Here is a 23,202-nt window from a genome sequence, read left to right on the forward strand (position 1 = left end):
ATTCATTAACAGAAGATGAAATATTGCTATCCAGAAATATTGCTATCCAGACAACTATCCATGAAATATTGCTATCCAGAAGATGAAATATTGCTATCCAATGTCCCATTGTGGCTGTGGGACAAATCACTTAGTGAATTTCTAACTTCTTTGTTTTGCTCTGTTAAGAGGGATGGACAACAGAAGACAGAATAAAGCATTATAGCAAGCGAGTGAGACCACAGTTCATGGCTAACCAGCTTTAGCAGCAAAGCTAACGTAAGAAATTCCATCCCCTGGGCTTATTCCCACCTTCATGCTACGATTGACTACATTCTCAGTTGCACCTTGTAATTTTGCATGCAATTGTTCGTAAACCTGGTGACTCAAATAATCCGTATCATTAAAAAATAAAATTGGAGCACTATTTTTTACTTGGATTATTTCTGTCATCTCCTTTCCTGTACGGTTCTACAACCAGCTGAAGTGACACAGCCCAGGGATGCAGAAAGCAGCAGCACAAGCAGACGAGGTGAGTAGGAATTTTAAGTTGTCTCTGCTGCTAGTCAGTGAATCACAGAACTATGGTCTAAAGCCCACCCTGCTGTAAGGCCACAGTTGTACTGATACAACCCTTTAGCTAGACTGGTATGCAGTTCATTACAAGAATTTTGTCCTCTATGTATGATAAACTGCTTAACTAATAAGGAAAACAAAAAGAAAAACAAAAGAAAAAAATCTTTAGAGTAGAATCAAAGTAGAATCAAACTCAGAATTAAGCACGATGGGGTAAACACTTGAGTCATCAGGAAACTTGGCAGTTGAGGAAAGGTAGGTACTAAAGTTTAAAGTATTTAAAACGTTCTGTACTCAGGAGAAATGGTTTCGTATCTAAAACACAGCAATTACTCATCTCCACCTTCTCTGTCCCCTTCCCCCTTTCTCTGCACCTACACAAACTTTTTTTTTCTTCCTGGCATGGTCACTTCTATTTTGTTAGCTTTCTTGTTACCTATATCATCTATCGAAGGGCAGATTTGCAATCACTCTCAAAACCATTTTTTTCTTAGTAATCTAAAATAAAACAAAAATATAGTGGTCAGTTTCCCCTTAAACTTCTCCACTAGCTAAAATGAAGCATTTACTTAAAGGTATTGGTACGTTTCTATCGGAGCAGAACAAAAAGCATGCCTAGTGTATTTTGGACCTCTTTGGTGTTTTTGAAGGTGTTCTATAGATCCAGTATGGCCCAAACTATGGTTACAACCACCCAGATGGGGAAAACAGGAGTATATTTTCATTTAATGTAATTGGTCTTATCTAGTTATCTTTAAACCGAGTAGCTCTGAACAGCACACATTCACTGGTTCTGCCATGCAGATTTTTGGCCACTGCTACTATTTTTTTTTTTTCCGGGGGGGGGGGGGGAGTGGGAATTCTCTGTTCAATTTACAGATTACTAATCTTGATGTTTCACCACCTAGAAAATTCATTAATATGTACCAAAACCCATCAATTCATTTTGTGTGTGTATAAAGATTTGTTTATCTTTTCACCAAGAACAAAGTAAGCAGGCCTCTACAAAACTCCACAGAAACAAAATTTATGCAGATGTTCTTTCCTTTTTGGTTTTCCTTTAATTTGCAAGTCTTGTAATCTAAGACTGAAGTTGACTGAACCAACATCTAAACCAGCATAGTGGTATCAGCCAAAAAACACAATCTGTTTCCCATTTATGTGTCAAGACTGCATCCTTTTTGGGGGCTGCACAAACTATTGTTTTGAAAAGATTATATAGTGAAACCATGTTAGACATTTCAGTCATTTTACTAGATGGAAAATTTGACTTTTAAAAAAACCCAAAAATGTGTGTACCAAAAGCTAGTCAGAAACTCGGATACAAGCAAAAGTTTAGAAAACACAAATTTCACCTTGCCTGGTAAAATACTCGATGTGGGGAATACAAGGATCGGGATTGGTGGCAAATCTCTCTCTACAGAATTTTTACATAAAACAGGTGCCAGAAATTAATTTCAAAGTGCAAAGTTTAAAATTTCATACACACTAAAATAAATTTTTGAAAAGAAGGTTCTCAACCATGACTGTCACAAAGAGATTAAGATTTAAAATTAAGAAATATTAAACTGAACGTTAAGGCCTTAATGCTGATATTCAAACAAACGTAATTCTTATCAGCATCTATTATATCAATGACTACTGTATTAAGTTACATTACAAAAGAAATGCAACCCACACGCCAAGTTACCCAGAAGTTGATTTCTAAGTTAATACGTTCTTAAATCTGTAGGAGACATACTAAAAGTTAACAAGATATATTTAGACCTGTCAAAAATCTGTAATTCAGTAAAATTTTAGGGCATCTCCAGGGTAAACTACTGGATTTCTAAGTTACCAAAGACAACTTTCACTGTGTAAAAGGCAATGAAAAAAATTCCAGGAATGAAACAGAAATCTAAACATGGATTTTGAGCAAACATTATTTTGCATAAAGTACTTTTATACTCATCTTTGTTTCATAATGAAGGAGAGAAGTCCTAGCATATTATCACAGACAAAATTATTCATTGAATTCTTTCTATTAAAGTACACGGTACATTAGAGGGATAGCAAAAAATACTGAAGTTATTTAATATAAGTGATATTTTGAAGCTATTAATTCATGACTACTTGAAAATTCTTTGGATTCCAGATTGAAAAATGTTCTACATTAAAAATAATACCTTTTAATCGTATTTCCCTCATTGTAGTGTATTTACTTTACAGCTAAAGGAAAAGAGAAGAATTTCCTGATGGTAACCACTAATGCAGACTAGTGGTCAGAACCAGGAAATCCCAGCTCCTAACTTGAACGTGTCAATATCTCAGTGATATCGTCCTAAAAAATAAAATACTATTAAATGACAGTGCAGTGGATCTAGATAAAAACTGTATTCTATCAGATTTGTATTACTTTAATGGTTTAGCATCTTTAACACTTAAAACCTGCTCATGTAATTTTCATAGCTGCTGAATTCAAAATTTTCAAGAGACTTTTATGCATTTGAATATAGGTACATGAGTCCCTAAAATCACAAAACAAATCAACACGTTTGTAAGCACGATCACTCATCTATCATGCAAAACTGTGTACGCACAGTAATAATAATTCTTTAACACATATGTTTTCTTATGGTCAAGAATAGCATGTGATAATTGACAGCAACTATTAAAACTGCAATGAAGAGTTAATAGCCTACTGAAGTTTTATCATGTCAGGTGTAAAATGCATTTATTCTTCGCCTTCCATCCAGAAAATTAGCAACTTCAAAGCACTTTCTAGAAGAGCTACTGATAATGGATTCTATATAGATGACTGCCAGGGAAAAGAATTTATTTACATTAGAGTATTGCCTCCAGGTGCAGCAGGGTCCACAAATACTCTTCAACAATAAGCCATGGTGCCAGCCACCAAATCTTCCAGTATGTTAACCATGTCCCTTATTTATTACTAACAGATAACAACAAAAACTTACCTGGAAATGTCAAAATTACCAGGGATGTTCCAGTAAAAGAGCAACAGTTTGAGCAGAGCAACCAGAGGTCAGAAATTTTGAAGAACAGCTAGGGAAAATCCAAATGATGAAGTAGTCATCAAACTTTTTTTTTCCCCAGAATCATTCTTTTTGGTAAATGATTCTGATGGATTTTAGACAATAACCTGGGTAAAATTTGAACAGGAGAAAGCCAGGAGTGTTGAAAGTAGCAGAAGCACTTCAGGAGGTCACACGTTTCTCCTCTAAAAAAGTGACAACCTGGTGTCCTAGTGAGAACGGGATTAAGGGCAGGGGGGCTGCGCTGATGGAATTGTTTTCTTTTGAGACTACATCTTGCAAAGATTATGACCACAGGACCAATGTCCTTACCGTGTCCAGTCTCATTCAGTTTATATTAAAGAAAGACAACGTAGTTTAATGTGTCAGCATAACGGATTGTGTGTTGGAAGACTTGGATTTCACTTCTGGATCTGCTTCGGACTAGTTGCCTTTCAGAAAATCATTCATTCAGTCTTTTAGACACTCCGTTTACCTTTTTGTTCAATGGGAAATATTTTAGTGTCAGTGCTACATCACTTCACTGATTATTTTACCTGCCATTTCAGTAGACAGAATAGGCCTCCTATTCCCTGCACGTTTTCATTAGTGTGCTGACAGCTGCAGTATTTCATGCCATAGCCAGCATAATCTCCAGAGTAGGTGAGGAGATGACCATAGTGAAAATCAAGTGCTTTGGAATTAATGCACTAGAATAAATGCAGTATTTTCTTCAGATACATGATTAAACAAGGTGTTTTATCTACCCACAGCCATTAAGATATACAGCAAATGAAGTTAAGCACAAAAACCTCAAGAACAGAACTAAAATTGTGATTCAGGTTCAGAAACCATTCGTAACACAGCTGTTCGAATGTTCTATACAAATTCTTCTTTATGCATAACAACCATAGAAATGTAATCAAATGATCTATGAAAGTAACAGAAGAAAAAACAAGTGCAACACTTGAGCCAATTTAAAAGGAGTGTGACTCCAGTTGAGGGCAAACAATCAAAGAACTCTTAATCTGAAAGCTAATGACAAAATAGGTAATTTGCAAGGACTCTTTCAAAAATAACTGGTAATGAACAATAAATGTAGATAAGTGTTTCAGAATTTTCTGTTGAAGGTTTACCACCAGGAGCAAACTGGTTCTTTATTAAATGGGTAAACAAGAGCGTGCAGAATAGACTCTTCCTTTTAATGATGTGCAAGTCGACTGGTCACAGTGGAAAGCCCGGTTTAAAAATCTTCTATTTGCAGATATTTAACTACTGATAAGTAGTAACACAAACCTATTCATTCATTACGAAAACATACAAGCTTTTTTTTTTGTGGAAAAGCAGAAACTACCAATAATCTTTGAAGTATTTTCCATTCACTGAAGAATACAGTAACACAGAGAAAATAACAATCCTTACAGGTCGTTCAGTTCTCAGATATCTCAGTTTCTAAAGCAAAGGTGTGAAGGAAAGGTTTTTTCCATCCAACATATCCTTTACGTATATAAATAGACTGTTTGGATTAAGACAGAAAGTCCTACAAAAGCAGTATTTGCATCACCAGTTACACGCACTCTTATTTAGAAAAAGTTATTCATGAGATTACATACACTTATGGGAGGGGGAAGGAGAAAAGGCACTATAAACAGTTTTGCGAGTTGTAAACACATAAATAGACATTTCACTTCTCTACTCTACATTTTTTTTAAACGTTTAAGACAGGTAACATTAATATTCTAGTTTAACACAGTAATAATACAGAGACATTTACAGAGATTTGATAGTCTTCCTCCACACCCAGAGTGATTAAATTTTTAGTTGAAAAGGGTGTGGCACAGAGTTAGTCTTACTACTCTAAGAAGATTTACTTCAACTGTTTAGCCTTTGAATCGCTGTGTAGAGGATTACTCTTGAAAAGCAAATATTTTCCTCTGGGTATAGCTATAAACCCTTCACATCGTGTGAATCACCGTATCAAACAGACATAAAATATCTTAAGGCCCTCTTTTATTAGAGGAGTGATAAAACAATGCTGTCCAGAGCACACAGGACAAGACTGTTAACTTATTTTTCTAACTCAAAGAAGTAGATTTAACATGTATTTTGCTAATAAACAGTGAGTAGCTGTAACACTCAAATTGCTTGGTGATTATAATTAATTTGGTATATGACTGCTGCTTGAAAGCATCTTTCAATTACATGTTAAGACATAGATATTACTTCAGACACTTCTCAATTACAATTCTGATGAGGATTAATACCAAAAAGGGCTAATCATAAAATTGTGATTACACTGAGAACAAACTAAACTCAAAATACCTCTTCATCTATTTTATATCAAGAGTCTCTTTTTTTATTCCTCCTAAAAAGCTTAAGTCACAGGCAAATGTGTGTTGACACACTGAAAAAAAAACTTTTAAAACACTTCACAGTGTTATCCCCTTGGCAAAAAAGGAATAGAGCTTTGAAGATGTAATCTACTGGGGTTTTTTTAGATTATATCACAATCTATATATAAAACTTTGTTCATGAAAAATATTCTTACCCAGAAGATCCAATGCTTTTGCACACACCAAGAAGAGGCCGCTTCTCAGAAAAATTATCACATTTCTGAGCACCTAAGAAAGCAAAAGCAAAAAAGAAAAAGCAAATCACTATGTACTGTTTGTGTTACCTTCCCAAGTACAGGTGTGCATGTTGTGGGAGCCCAATCTTACTGGAAGGATATTGAATATATAATACAAAACTCACAGCCTGTACAAGATTAGTGATAGAAATACAAATAACAGGCAGAGCCACGAACACTGGAAGAACTGTTCTTGAAAGAGACAGCAATGAGTAACAAAACAAGTAGCAAAATCTGGGCAGGATTTTGGAGTTATTTTCTATTCATTTCAGTTGGGATTCTGTAACTGTAACAAGTAACACTGGCTCACTTTTCATTGTTTTATAAAAGCTGTCTGCAATAAGGCTGTCACCAACTCCACATGGACTTCACACATTGGTTTCCAATTTATTCTGCTGAGGTGTAAGTGGAGTATCAGAGTGTTGCCCGTAGGAGCGCAGTGTAAGAGCAGCCGCTCTCTTTAGCACGTGAGAAGCTGGGCTGCCAGTGTTTCCCCAAAGCACGGCCATGCTTACAGCCCGTGCCCCGTGCCTAAGAAAATACAAGATTAAATTCAAACCAGTCTTCAGTAAGTTCCACCATCAAGCGATTTAAGCCTTTAAGAAAGCAACCTCCAGCAAGACTCGGGCTATGCCTGCCGTTCGCTCAAAGTGAAAACACAACTCTAACACCATATCCAATCTACTCTTAAGGTTAGCTTCGCCACGTAACACCAGCACAGCCCCAGCAGCAGCTTGGCACGGGCTCGTCCTCTGCTCCAATTCAGCCTCTGAGACAGTTCTGCCTGCCCTGGGATCCGTGCGTGCCGCCACTGCTGGCACCAGAGCCGGGCAATTAAAACCAGCCGTTCGTCTTCCCAAACCACACTCACACCTTCACTCCAGAACCATCAAACTGTTAAATACGCCCACACTTCTTAAAATGGGATTTTAAAAGTTTTGAAAACTTTGCCTTATTGCTACGTAAACAGAAATAAAACCGAAATTGAGTCAAAAATATCTCTCTTCTACTTGTGAACAATGTTTTACTAAATTCCAGGGTATGTTTCTACCCAACTTAAATAACAGAATAACAACCAACAACCACCACACTACTAAATTTCCTCCGTTTTCTTTCAATCTTTGCCTTTTTAATTATCTATCTATAGGTATGCATGTATGTGGTGAATAATGGAATTTTATTTTTTTCTCTCCATTATACACCAAACGCTTTGATCTATAAAGAATATTAGTGATATAGTCTGTTCAAAATTCACAAATACTGGTGTACTGCACTAAATCAATTATTCAGAAAGGCACAACAATTAACAATATGCATTTTCACATAACAGACCCTGTTAATTATTAATAACTCAGGTACATGCAATTAATTTGTAACAAAAACTGTTCAGTACTCTCGTCTGTACAAGGATAAGTCTTCCCTCCTACACATTTGGGTATTTATAAAGTCAAATGGGTCACATCAATAATTTCACCATCAACAATAGCTTTACAAGTAACCTAAAACAGCCAAACGTATTTTCCTTTTATTCCTATTATTTCAAGGTCTTTCATGAGTCATACCTGTACTGTACGTACTGACCTGTAAATTGATAAATGAAACATATAGTCTTCTTAATAATATGGCAACCAATTTGTTTTCTTCAGCACAAATAACAGATGAACTCCATTTGTTTCTGTTCACTTAGCTAGTCTCTCAGCATGAAGGATGAAATGCTGACTAGCAGGAGTTCTGACATTGATTTAAGTGGAGCCAGGATTTTACCTTAAGTATTTAACTATACTTTTTTTTTTCTTTAGCTAAGATATATTCGAGACATGAATTCATATGTTTCTCTACTGTCTACTTCTAAGTTTAACAACAAGGAAGGGGGAGCAACAGGAAGAAAAACGGTGGGGAGTACAGAGAAACAACTGCACAAAAATCAAAAGGAATACCAGTTTTTAATACCCACAGTACAATTTGCAAAATTTGTACAATAGGTGCTTAAATTTCTCATTTCAGTCTGTAATGACTAAGGCCCTCATCTAAAAAAAAAATCCATTTTCTACTTCAAATATATACTTTCAGAATGTAAATATTAATACTGTAGAAAAGGATCATTATTTTGAGGACTCTGCAGAGCATTAAATCAGGTTAATAGCGGTCCCATTCATGAGATTGCAAAAAGCGACATGTGTTGTTCTCTGCAATGCTTAATGGAAGCAGCAACCGCTTCTAGTTCTGTGGTGGGATTTAATCTTCCAAGTTATGGTGGATTAATTTTTATTTGTAGAATTGTGTTTATTTGCATGTGCGATACTGACGTTGTACACACCTGCTCCACACAGTGTTTAACAAAATGCAGTTGGATGATTGAAATGAAAAACAGCTAGCTAAATCCCTCAAATACAAAAAGTATTGAAATCCTGTTGCAAAGTCTTTTTCTTAAACTCCTTTTATTCTAAATCCTTTTAATTCTGTCATATAACACTACAGCATTTATAAAAAGCTGAAAATCCCGACAAATCACACAATTAAAGTAATGAAAACTGCCCTTCCTGCCAACAAGGCACCACCTTATCTACAGCTCCATTTAGCCAAATGATTTATGTTTTTTTAAAAAAAATCTAACTTCAGTCAGTATACTTAAAACTGAAAAAACAATATCTGTGGCTAAATAAAATTTCATACAAATCAAAATTTAGAACTTTATGAAGTCAAAAGGTTATCCACACATAAGCTCAAAGCAGCTTATGCAGAGTACTTCTGATGAAACTGTGAATAGATCTCTCTGGGCCTACTCAGGCCTCTCAGTAACACCAATAATAATACTAACAACAGCAGCAGCAGCAGCACACCTTTCTGAAGAATAAAAATGAAGCCCCAGTGATTTTCACAGGAACTCAAAAGCTATTCAAAACTCTGACAAGTACCCTCATTTCCCTTGAATAAGAATGTCAAATTCTGACCTGTTTAGCAATAGCATGATGGAGTATATTTTTCTGGTATGTAATTCCACTGATCAAGTTCCATCACAGCCATTTAATAATGCAGGGCATCTCCTGTTCAACTAAACCCCTCTTATTTCTATCTGTTGCTTGAAAATTGAGTTGCATTTGTTGTCCTGCCCCACGCCAGTGTAGCAGCCCACCAGTATCTGGAAATGCATTAGACCACATGGTTGGCATCCACTGTGTACAGTTTTCACTCCCTATTTTGCCTCTTCTTTTCAGGGGGAAGAAGGAAATAATAATTTCTTAACATTTCTTAATCACTACCATTTTGTGTCTGCTTTGTTACTGAACACAAATGCAAAAAAGTGTATGTGCTCCTTGAAACAGAAGTGGAGAGGCTCGAGTCAGTCCTAAAAATAGCGTGTGAATTCTTTCCTCAGCTTCAGGGTAGCATCTATAAATGCTCCATTTCCTGCACAGATAAGCTCTAACTGCATTACTCAACATCATGTCTGATTAATGGCACTGCAAGTGCTGTCCTCATCACAGAACTTCAGGTGTTCCTTTAGGATTAATGTTCTAGATCTCAAGCAGCATATTATTCCATCTCCCTTAACTCCCAGCAGCACCCAGATCTTTCAGGTTCCCAAGTCCCTCTCCAGCACCTGCATCACCAAACCTGTTTCTCACATCCCCCACAAGTTAGCACCCCAGAACCCCCTTCAACTCCAGCTGATTTCCGTGTCTCCTGCCTCCTCAGGCCATTCCACCTCCCATTTCTGACATAAGACAGCAATGTTGCAAGAAGCAACGGTGGCTGAAGAACATTATCTTGGCAGTGCTGTCAGAGACAAGAGCTACGCATGTTTACAGAAAGTTGTTTTTTCCTCTGCACAGCACCGTAGTTTTATTCTCTGACAACTATGTAGCTTCTATACAAAAAAAAAAAAGATGACCTTGAAACATATGCTGAAGATCAATGTTGCTGGAGTCACACCTTAATTAAGACAGACACATTTTATTTTGACTGAATCTTGTTCAAAAAAACTTAAAAGACATCTCAGTCTAATATGGTAAAAGTTTAAGGTGTATTGGTCTAAAGCATTGAAATGATATGGCCAGAACTGAAACGGTGACATACAGGTCAGTCCACACAGCTTCAAAGAAATCAGTATTTTAAGTGTGCTCCAAAATTCTTCCCTATAATATCTCTAAAAGCCTTACTTGCTACGCTTGAGAATTCTGTTCTGTAATTTCTATAATCCATACACATTAACATTCATTATACCATAACAACCCACATAACAGTTACAAAACACCAGAACTGAAAGGCACACCTGCACGACCCACTCACACAATCCAAACCCAGCTCCCAACTGCTACTGCTTGTTCAGCTCGCAGGGCTAGTTCCTCCACTACACGTACTGTGCAATTATTTTGGCCTTCAGGGACTCAAAACCACTAAGCCACCCAAGTGGTTGAATATATACAAAACTCACATCTGCCTTCCTTTAGAAAGCAACCTAAATATTACAGTTCTTTTAAGTATACCTGCACATAAAGTTGAGTCAGCTTTTGAGGTTCAAATTTTATTTTACCAACATCAAAGGTGTAAGCAGTGGAGTACAGAGATAAATCTGCTGTAGAACTTAAACTTTCAACAGTTTTAGATTTTCGAATGCAAAACTACTCTGTGTCCCAAATAATTTCAGTTTTTCATGTTAATTCTAGTTTTCAACCCTTCATCTCTAAGTTTCCTTTGGTTCATGGTTGTTTTAACCATAGTACCTCTGATTTCTTTTATTTCCTTTCTTTTTTGCTTTTTTTTCCTTATCAATTTGACTAAGCAGTCAAATTCACTGAGATGTAGGACTATTATATCATCTTTTTTGCAAGCAGCATAATCTAGAAAATGGCAATAAATTAATTCAGTTCATTGGAAGAATTTATTTTCATAATGCTGAGACACGGAAATAGGTTTTAAAAACAATGACTGATCTAAACTTCAACACACAAGCCTCTCATCATATGCCTTTTAACGATAAATTCCTCATTTCTTGATTGACTCTTAAACTATGCAAGCCTACCTTAAGTGGGATAGCACAAGGCAGAAAGCAGGTATTTGGCCTGGGCTTTGTAAAATGACCTGAGGTAAGTAATAACAAATGGGAGACTGTAAGCACTAAGTCGCTTCAGAAAGCTATCTGAAGAAAATGTATTATTTCCCTAGCACTGATTTCAGAAGTATACATGCAACAGATCTCAAAATGAAGCCAAAACGCAACAAATTTTTAAAAACACTAGAAGAGTTCTGAACCTTTTTTATTAGCAACTTCATATGTCAAAGAACACACAACTGCTACAGAAAACCTAAATAAGTAATATTATTAATGTTTCTATAGATATCATGGAAATGCTAAGCAAAAGAGAAAAATGTAGGAATATCCAAGACAGAATACTTAATAATATACAGGCCTCAAACTCAGTATCATTTCAATTCTACAAGTATGTATTCATGCAGTCAGTTACCTCAGAAAAATGAGTACGCATCATTTAGAGGGATGGGGAAAAATCAGAAAACATGTCGAACAAAGACTATGAGGGATTAGGTGAGCGTGGCTAAATAGAGCCATTAGGTATTGTGTGAGAGGAAGCCCAATACAGACTAACTGGAGTAGTAGTGAGGACATCACAAATCTGGATGATATAAAATGGAGGAGGGAGTTAACACAGCCTGATATTTGCCTGGTTCTCTCACTATCATTAACTACAATGATATTACCAACCGTAGCTTCCTCTTCACAGAGAATGGCAGCTAAATTTAACTGGCAGAATTCCAGCTTTGTTTTGTATCTACCACTGAGGATTTTCTCCCTTCTAATAATCACAAAGTTGCATCAATTTTGTCTTCAAATACATCTTTGCCAGCTTGATTTATCTGAAGAGACAGAAAAATCCAGAGCCCAGCAAACCAGACACCTGTATACCTATAAATAAGTACTAAACTCAATCCCAGCACACAGATTTGGGAGTGAAGGAGAGCTAGGCGAGTTAAAAAGCCATGCCAACCAGATGGCTCAGCAGATAATGCAGCATGAGGCACGCAAAGTGCCAGGACTTAGTATTCTTATTTCTAAGACTGACAGCGTCCAGCCAGAGATGTTCTCATATTCTGAATATTAGCTACGCAACTTTATCTCCTCTCTTAAGCCTGAAATTTGGTCACAGTGTAAACCTTCAGTGTCCAAAAAGGCCATTTATATTGCAAGCTGTAGAAAATAATCAAAGCCATATCTACTGTTGAAGGCAACAGTCTATATTCTCTGGCCACACAGGAGAGTTAATGTCTACATTTTTCAGTGTCATTTACAGAAATCTCTCAATTCTTTGTGGACATCTTATCCAGGCTGCAGACCACGGACACAGAGACATCAAAGTGCTGCAGTGCTGGGCCAGGTCAGGTCTTGCCTGGTTTGTTAGCTCAGACAAAACCCTGCGTGAACATTGCAGTAGAGCTGCCAGGTCAGAACAGCTCCAGGAGCCATTTAACTGCTCTAGCATGGCACAGAGCCTGAGCTAATAAACCTCACCGGATCCAAGTTGGCAGCGTGCAAGGCCAGCTCCAGATACTGCACCACGTTCCTGCTATCAGGACCACTTATAACCTGCTAAATCAGATTTGAGGAGGTCTCCTTTGCAATAAGCCTGCATGAAATAAGCCTGTATGAAATAACTCTTTTGAAACAATGCTTTATTATGCTATGAAGCACATGATGCAGCAGAGGATCTAACATCAAAGGACTATAGTATTTTAACAAAATAGTTGACAAACTATTAAGTTCTGCTACTGTAAAGTCACCAAGTTAAAACCACGAGCTTTCCTTTCACACCTGGGAATGAGCTTCTTATCACAAACTAAGATCTGTTTCTAGGAACGTGCCAAATCCATCCACCAAGAGAGTCCTATTTTCAATAATTCCCTTTTTACAGCTTTACAGTAAAATAGTGTTTGAGCCTACTGATGGTAATCAGCTTCTCCTTTACAAATTCCTTTTATTTTGTTCAGAATCATTAAAGCTCATGTGTTAGTTATCTAAGGCCTCTTATTACAGCTTTACTTTTATCTGATTCCAGATACTGGTCAATGATACATTCATGTACTTTTAATCAAAGATTTATTTAAACCAAGCCATGTAAAAAGAGACCAAAACATGTTTTTAAAAGGTTTGGCTTAATTTAATATGAGCTAATTTGAATAGGTTTCTAATGCAACAACTATCATTGTCAGATGCTAAATATACACAATTTAGAGACAGACAGACAGTAACTGCTTGAAGGAGTTCATAAGCAGTGTAACTTACTAGATTGAAAAATCAGAAAGCACTATTCTACTATCAGGAAAAAAATGAACTTATAGGTTCTTCAATTACTTTACTTCATTTACATTTACATTTTTCTTTCTCTTTTGTTTTTCCCTATGAGAGAGGAAGGTGCATAGACATCTATTATTTAATGACACACATAATAGCAAAAAAACATAGCTCATCAGAAATTATGCAGTGTTCCCACAAACAGAATAAAAGGCACAACATACTTGTGAAGTATTTTGCTTTACATTACTTTAACCTGTAACAGTTACAGAACCACATATACTCATAGTTTGTATATTCCTCTGCTCAGGAAATCACTGAGGCGATATAAAATGTGTGCATTAAACCTTTATCTTTCTTCATTTACTTTCTTTGAAATACTCTAAATTATTATCATTTACTATTTTTGTAATAATTTAAATAGAGTTTAGGCTATATTTTTTGAGTTCACTAATTAATTCATAATCTACTACTAAAATCTGTAATCCAGTATAATCCCCAAAAACCTTGGTCATACTAGAAGTACATTCTTTTCATCCACAAGTAAAACATGGCAACAAATTTAAACTAGAAATACTCCTCAGCAGCTGAACAGAACAGCTTGCCCAGTTGAAGTTACAGGGAGAGTGGATAAGCACAGAGTTGCCAAAACCAAAAATGAGCCAGGACACCAACGGGTTTTAGGTCTTTAAGAAGTCTACAATTAGATACTGTGTTTAGATTGAACAGTGCTGGTTTTTAAAGGGATTTGCCTGTTTATGCATAGTTGCTTAAATCTTACAGCAAGCTCTTCCACTGGGTTCACTCAGAATTTCTGCAACAATCCTGTTAAACAAGCTAAGCAGCTTGTCTTAGAACTTGATAAAACAGTATTTAAGCAGTAAAAGAGAGGAGGTGCCTATGGGCACTCAAGGGATTGTGATATAGGTTCAAACCACTAAAAAGATGAAACCGTTTGAATAAAGTTTACATAAAATAAGCAGAAGGGGAACAAATCAGAAGCTAGTACCACCCCAAAAAAACAAATTCCATTGTCTCGTTACTTTTACTGGAGTGGAAAAGCAGCCTTTTTTAAAAAACTCAAAAAGCTGCAATTGCTAAGCTTAATGCATACACTAGCAGACTATTTAGATCATTTAACACTTTACAAAATACTTTATATTTTCTTCATAAATAAAATATTTAAATAGTCAGAAAAGGACATTTTCTCCTTGTACAGATTATTTTACTTAACTACCTCTTGCATTCTTACTTACATTGTTTCAGTTTCAGGTCCTCAATGGGTAACAAAAAAAAAGACATACTATCCTTCTTCTAAAGAGTTCAAGAGCTTGGAAGGGCACCACATTATGAACAAAGTTTACAATGCACTAACAGGAGTTTTTAATAAGTGTTATTAATGTCTAGATCTACTGCTATCAGCCACCACCCTGCTATTAATAAGTCATTTCAATATTATTTTATAACAATAAAATATTGACAATAAATGTTTCCAAATAGAATTGTTAACATCTCTGGACTGATCTCTGAGCACAGGTATACCTAGATATCCTCTAAACTACAAAAGGAAGCAGCATCAAAGCTAAAATCTGAAGATGAAACTGGAGAAAGCACTGGATTACGGAGTAGGAGGAAAAAAGAAGTAAATAATACTTGCAGAAAGCTATTACAAAGGTGACAGTTTAAAATGAATGAAAAAAATCTACGTATCAGGTTATAGCAATGATTTGGACAAAGATCTGTAAAAAAAGAAGTGATACTTAATCATGAACTATATAAATATCTACTTACTGATTTGTGGAGCCGGTAAGATCCGTGCAGCTCGAACTGGACCGTGGCGGACAGAAAAGAGTTCCTGAGCTTCACCACTGATCTGCAAAACATATGGATTATGAACATACAATGTAAAAAATATATGTACTTATAAAAATGTATATTTAGTAGGTAGAAAGTAGGTAGAAAGACATCGTACAAAAGGCAGGTAAGAAGGTAAGTTGGTAAGACACTGCCTTTGTAACCAACCATCCGCAATTTCTCCAAATGAGAATATATCTTAGAAGTCTTGAATAACACAAATTATAGCAGCAAAGATGGCCTGCCTCTAAAAACACACGCCTCAGGCTGCGTGAATGGGATACTAGCACTATCTACTATTAACGACTACACGTTTTAGAAGAAACAAGACTTGAAGCTGAGTGCTGACTAAAATTCACAAAAATTCAAGCCATCTGAAATACAAGCGTTTATTCTACATAGCTCACGTTTCTAAGAAAAATGCTAACTCACCAATGATCAAGAGTGGCAACCATTGGTGGTAAAAGATCAGAGAATTTGACACATTGGTACATTTCATATTCTCCAGGTGTGAAAATTATGTTTAAAAATAGGGGGTCAAACTAATTAAGTTTGTCACTAACGGCAGTCTTGGAAAGATTAAAAGAGAAGTAGTTAAGAACAATTTCCAGACTTCCTGTAAATGGTCAGTCAGAATACATTTTCATAACTGCCTGGTAATGGATCCGATATGGAACGTCAAACTTGAGGAAAATGGCAAACATTATAAAGCTCATTTCCAAATAACCAACAACTTAAAACAGATGTAATGAGACTAAGAATGTAGCGGACACATTGGCATAAATTTTTGCCAAACAAGGAGCTTACAATATTAGAAGAGAACACAATTTGGAACAAGGTTCTTATGAATCTGTAAATACAAGCTAACTTTTAGAAATGTCATTTCATGGTTGTTCCCATTTCTTTCTGCGCTTCAGCTCACACATTGAAAAAGGTGAAATACTAGTACTGTTTGATCAACAAATCGTTAGTACTTCAAACTCTTAGCTTACTTTCATTCTTAACCCTGAGCCTCATTATTATCACTGCTTTAGATAACGTGGGCAGAATGAAACCTACCCCACTGAAGCACAAGTCTTTCATGAGATTACTCTGAAAACACTATTTACTACAGAGGTAGCCCATCATTCTGTACACAGTAAATAAAAACAGAACGTAGAGAACTCCTGTTTTTCCATGTTATGCCTGGAGTAACACTCAAGCTACACAAATGTGGGTAAATAACATTCTTAGCCATTTTAGATTTGCAGACAGTTAGCAGTTCCACACTGGTCTGAATCAACGTTACTGTTAATGATGTGATCAGAATTATTCCTGATGGACACCACAGTTTTAGAACTGTAATCAATATGAGAATTAATCCCTTAGTCTACCCTGCTCTTATTTTATTAGGCTGATGTTCCAATCATAGCGGATTCTCCTCTCCCAGCTAGCAGCATCATTCAAACAACATACAATATTGTAGTACTCCAGCTTTTGCAAAACAAGTTTAATTCTCCCTCGGGGACAGCTAGAGGCCTCTGCTCTGAAGAGCTTGCTGACCAGATTCTACACAGGACAAAAGAATGATGATCAGAAATCAACTCAGTAGAGGTCTGCTGATCTGTTTTTAACTGATCATGAGTTTGGAGTGCAGTGTGTAAAAAAAGCACATAGGTAAAAACATCTGCATCCAGAAGAGAGAGCTTGGGAAAAAAGTAGAGCACAGCTAAGCAGAAAATGAGAAAAATTAAAGAAAGAGTAATAAAAGAGATGAAAAAAGATTAAGACAGCAGCATGTTTTCTATCCATCGGAACACACCAGCTCTATGAAAAGAGAAAGGAGGAAATGAAGAAGAAGAAAAATAATAAGGCTTTGGAACTATTATTATTGGCAATTAAAGATTTTTTCCCCCAAATCATGAAAATGCTGTTTCACATGTGCATGCACATCAACGACTATGAATGAAAACAAGAGGGAAAAGAACTAGCATAACAAAAGTATGGAAGAAGTGATTCACATAAAATAATCCAACCCAATTCAGTCACCTCCTCCTACTTTTTAACTACGCCAGCACATCAGCTCTAACTCCAATCTACTTCAAATAAAGTTATAGTCCCAAAAGTAGGATACACTAAGAAGGCCAAACCTTCTCAACTCAGTTTCTGCTCTTAAATATACTGAACTCCAGAGATCATGTTTGTTTAGACTGTGATGCCAAGACCTGGTAGAGCTTACAGTTGAGATTTTCAAAGAAAAGCCTAAAAGAAAAGCCTAAAATGTACAAATAGAAACGAAGCTTATTTGTACTTCAGCACCTAACATCAAAATCCCAGCCCAGCTTTTTTCATGCATATAATGCTTTTACTTTTTAATAATTAATATTAATTATTTGAAAGATAACTATTTTATCATTTTATACTGGGGGAAAATTACAGAAAGAAAGGTTAAATGGACTAACCAAAGCCACAGGATCTGACGGTGACAAGACAAGATTATAGGTAGTTAGCTCCTGGTTTGAGACCACTGTCACATTTGGTACTGTCGTGTAACAAGTCCTTTCCTCTCAGTCTGTGTTGGATTTTTTTTTCCCCCTCCCCAGGAAAGGGGAAACTTTGTAGAACTAAGAAAAAAAGCAAGTAGAAGTTCTGATAATTTCAGCCATCTGCACAGCTCACGTACGTAGCAATTGCTGACCCCTGGGAGCCAAAAAGGAACAAATTTTAAGACATACCGCACCGTAGATTTTGTAATGAAAACACAAGATGCCACCCAGCCACTGGCATCTCATTCGTAAAGAAAAAGCCGAATTCAGTAAAAGGCACAAAAAAGTTTACAGAAAATATGGACATGACACTACAAAATGGATCAAATTAAAACACTAATACTTAACCTACTATAGCTCCATAAAATAACAACAACAACAAAAAAATCCTTTAATAAAACTAAGTTGTGTGTCCTTAACTGTTCTGTAGAAACAGGAGATCATAGAAGGCATTGGACTTTGTTCTGTGCCATGAATTAGTAAAAGCTTCGTGGTTCCTCTGGGTTGCTTGGCATTGAAAAATGCATTAGGGCTTTAGAGTTCAAGATTTTCTTTGACTTATAATTAACTTTCTTTAAACACTACCACCAGTAGAAGCTTCTGCTATTTGCAGTCTTATAAAATTCTGAATTAACTGTAGTTAATGCTAATGCCCTTCATTTACCTATATAAAACATAAAACTTTATTACCATTGCTGAGGCCACATGTATCAATTTTGACTGAAAGCACCATCTTCAGGGTAGAGAAATTACAGTCTGATATTCCTGCTAGTTCAGGCCTTATCTCACTCCTGAGACAGGCAACACAGACAGCCAATCTTTTCTGTGAATGGGACACTTATTCCACTAGGAACTGAAAGGGGACAAGGAACTACATTTAACAGAAGCCCAGCCCCGTCACTAAATGGCTAACAACTTTGTCACTGCCAGTTTGGGTGAGATGTGGGCTGGCAAGTAGAAGTAAAAGGCTCCACATCCCATTACCAGTCCCTTGAGCTGCACAGTCTCATAAGCATAGACAAAATATAAATAGACTTCATGAACTGAAAACAGAGCTCTAAATTCTTCAAAAAGCACCTGTGAAGAAACTAGGCTGTGGCTGCCATTTTGGATTTGATCCAGCTAAGTAGCAAGTCCCTGTGGCAGCTTTCAAAGCTCTTAAAAGTTTTTCTTTCCCATTCCAAAAGCCAAGAATATTTCCAAACAGGTTTCAAGAATTGAATATTAAGCTATAAAAGCAGCTTCAGGTACTCATTCTATGAAAGAGCGAATCCAAAATGACGGCTCCAAGCTGGTCTGATAGAACATTTCAGCTTTCCCAGCGCCTGGTATCAAACCACAAGTCCCAGACCTACATGGAAGGCTGCAAGCAAACAACACGCCGATTCAAAACCTGGCCCCCAATGAAGTCTTCATTGCTCTCTTCCAATAACGACAGATTGAAAGAGGAAGAACTCCTCTCTCCTCCACTTCGATGTCTTGAGCTACTGCTTAAAATATGACAGACCAGAAATACGGCATACTGGTTAATTTTTGATGACAGAGCTTTATTGTTTGGAGCATACCAGTTTGCACCCATAAAAAAACAGAACAAAGGAAGTTTTGTTCACACTAAGGATAACTAATAGTTTCCAACCATAGAAAATGGTTTTCACATGGTGAAAATAAAAAAAGTCAAACGTACACCAAACTGAAACAAAATTGAGTTCGAAACGCAATGCTTCAGCTACTGTGCAACTATACAAAAGGAAACTGCTTGTATATTAAAACTGTCACAGAGCACAGGGAAGGTATCAGAAGGGTGGGGTTTTTTATATTCTGATATATGTTTTAAATATGATATAGATATCATGATATAATGTTTAATATGATAATAAAGAATTGACAGATACCACCAAAAAACACTGTTTGATATAATCATATTGGGTGAAAAACTATTACCAGTCATCTCACTACTGAGAGTAAGGAAGGACTGTAAGTAAAAGGACAAATTTTATCACTTCAGTTTAAAAATGCAAACAGTCTGCTTTTTCATTCAAAACAAATCTCTGTAATTATCTAGGGATTATAAAAATTTAGATGCTCAAGGAATGTTACAGACGTCTACTCTAAGGACTGAATTAAGCATGAAATTGCACCCAGAATTTAAAATGATGACAATGCTAATTGAATTTAAAAAACAATGAAAGCTTAGAAATTATTTTGGTTGCAGATTCCTCAACGCTCTCACTTCATTTGTCATATATTCTGAGGGGTTTTAGCATGATCAGGCTGAAGGCTCCCTATAAAATTCTAACCTGGGGGACAGTTCTGCATTGTTTTTAATCATTTCTACACAAAGACAAGAACGATGCAGACAATACTGGAAGCAGGTAGAATATGGGTACCACCACCCTTCGCGAGTCTTCATTTTAGCTCTGGCCCCATCCAAGGACAGCTACAAGAGATGCCGTTCGGACTCTTCTGATACCTCTCACCAGAGCCTTTTCAAAGGTTGTTGCACATGCTTTTTGTTCCAACTGGTGTAGAATATGCTATGAATATAAAACCTTCCAACGGTTCTGCAGTCACTTAATGAGTGTAAAAATAGAAAATTTCTTACACATTGCTAGCATCCTCAGTGTAAAAAAACCCAAAGCCTCTGAAAATTATTTGCATGGATGTTTTGTAAAGGCCTTAGCCATTTTTCAGGGTTACTAGGTCAGGTCATCAGTACGTTTTTCCAAGTGGCTAATACAAGCCTTAACAGCGGTACCCTCTATCAGGAGGAGGTCTGGACAGAGGAAGGATTGCAGCTTACTATGTGATAAGTGACTAGTCCTTTTCCTAGCTGTAAAAGGACAAAGAATTACAAAGGGGAAAGAATTACAAAGATCACCACATGGAAACCCCAGCAGACAGGGCTTTTGATGAGCAGTTGAGAAAACAAAATGGAACTGGCACATCCCATCTGCTGTACAACTGCCGCTTTAATAACTTAAAAATCACAGTCTTATTGACAGTAGCATTTAAAGAAATTCAAGGTCTGGCAGTGGAGAAATGGCAGTGTGTGATGCCATCCTTGTCCAGCAAGTCCTCTGCATTCCAGAGGGCTCCACACGGAAGACACCTACCATAGGGGCTGACACATCCCTTCAGGCTGTGACAGCACATTATACCACAGCCTTTAAATATTTTTCACTAAATACACATCTGTGCTTGTTATTAAAAGTTCCCTTTGGTAGTTCCTACTTTGTTCAGCTCAAGCTTGATCGTTCTTTTTTAATTGTAATATGAACCATCAAATTAAGATGATTTTTCTACTTCTGAAACTTCCAGCATACAAAGAAAAAAGAAAAAATTATCTGCCACAAAACCAGCCAACATGCATTTCCCTGAACAGGAACATCTAGAACAGATACTTGGAAACCACATTAGGCAGAAACCAGTTCCAACTGTATTTGAAACATGAAACTGGGAGCAAGGGAAAAACAAATTCCAAATAAAACACAAAACTACACGGCACAATTATCAAATAGGAACTTCTAGTCATACTTTTGTATATTCCCAGATTTCTCCCCACTTAGCGAGGCATATTTTAAGAACACTTTTAACCTTCCCAACCCCATTTCAAAACAAAGATCAAAGAAAAGTCGTTTGGATGGACACCTTCCGCTTCTTATGCAATACAGATTTAGACGCTGCACTTCAAAACCCCAGCCGTTACTTCAGCACCCAGCAGTCCAAACATTATTCCAGTCCTTTGAAGCAGCCCTAATGGTATCTTCCATTTGCAACTAACACTTCTGTAGTCAAAGATCTTACTCCAAGGAGATGTTAATGTGAAACCACTCAGACTGCAAAGAGACACACACTCCTGGAGGCAGACTGCAAAGGTGTTTAGAAGTCAATGTAACACCATTACGGAGAGTGTCAGCTTAGAAGCTGTCATAAACACTTCATAATCACTCAGACACAAACTGGACTGCCTGCAACACATTACTTTATTAAGTGCTGAATAGAGGTTCAATTGTACGAATAAAAAGCACAATGCTACAGATAACAGCCTGAGTAGATTTTCACATAAATGTCAAATTGTTGCTTTTTTCAGAAAGGTTTTTAAACTAAAAAGGTTTTTTTCATAATAACTGGAATAATGTGCTTAATTACAAGCTAAATACTCAGCAAGGTCAAGAAGAAAGGTTTGTATAATACCAAAGGACACAAAACAGTGTTGCCAAATAAACTCTAAATATTAAGTCAGTCACATAACTGCCAGATTTTATTTTACTCAGACTAACCAAAAAAAAGTGAGATGGAGAAACAACAATGTGGAAGAAAAATAGTTTTTGTTGCCTCCAAATTTGTCACATATATAAATCCTGCTCTGAAATGCAATTTAAAAATTGATATTGAAGACTATCAATCTGAGCAGCTCTCTAAAACCACGTTACTAAGAAAGGAACCATTCCAACACTGAAATTACACTAACACATACAAATTGCACAGGTCGAAGCTGTACCTCTCTGGACATGGTCTCAGAATTTCACAGAATATACAAATAAAGGGCTGACAAAGTGATGCAATACCTCTACAGTTGACATTCTTAAGATGGATGGTAAAATATTTCCACATTTGGCATTTTTTCCATTTCACTGGACTTTCCCCCACTTATTAAAAATACCTCTGCAAAAAAATGAACGACATTAAGAGAAACTGTCCTGCAATTTGATTTTTCTTATTTTTCCTAAAATATTAAATGCTAGCAAAATCTAGGAATTATGAAGTAAAATACACTGAGGAAAAAGGACAACCTGGTTGTATCATCCTACTGAAAAAGGAGGTAACATCAGGTATTCCGTGGCTTAACTTGTGGCTAATTCAGACACAAGAAGGAAAAAAAAAAAAGAAAGAAAGAAAAAGAAAAAAACCCCACCCACAAACCCAAAGAAAACCCTTCTTTGCCACAAAGAAACGGTAGAAGCTACCTTGTACTAGCTGGCTGACAGTACCAGTAAGCACACATAAGCCAGGATAAACAAAGTAGTTTAACTCGTTTGTTAGTAATCTCCATCAAATTATTTAATGTTTACTGCGGTGTACATGGGGTATGAGTTTAAATGCGGTCAGTTAATGCAGAACAGGTTACACCAAGGTAATCTGTTCACGTACCAAAGAACTGAAACTCTCTGACATGTATAAGGAAAGCAAGGATGAAAGATCCCATCCTACAGAGGCTTTCTCAAGGGCATTGATAGAGATAGCTCAGACAGAGACTCGCTTTCATTCGGACACAGAAAGTCACTTACCAGGGATGCACAGACCTCACCTAACCACAAA

General features: G+C 36.6%; 1 protein-coding gene across 18 annotated transcripts in view; it reads right to left on the reverse strand.

The window, feature by feature from the left end:
• Positions 1-23,202, reverse strand: part of BCAS3 (BCAS3 microtubule associated cell migration factor) — a 372,112-nt gene that overhangs the window by 339,193 nt on the left and 9,717 nt on the right. For all 18 annotated transcript variants that reach the window (XM_074845789.1, XM_074845793.1, XM_074845795.1 and 15 more), the window contains exons 6-7: positions 15,296-15,377; positions 6,118-6,190 (exon numbers count right to left, since the gene is read on the reverse strand). In XM_074845789.1, the coding sequence (XP_074701890.1) occupies positions 6,118-6,190; positions 15,296-15,377 (155 nt within the window). The remainder of the gene's footprint in view (positions 1-6,117; positions 6,191-15,295; positions 15,378-23,202) is intronic.

Source organism: Strix aluco, chromosome 19 (assembly GCF_031877795.1).
Source record: "Strix aluco isolate bStrAlu1 chromosome 19, bStrAlu1.hap1, whole genome shotgun sequence".
NCBI classification, from domain to species: Eukaryota; Metazoa; Chordata; class Aves; order Strigiformes; family Strigidae; genus Strix; species Strix aluco.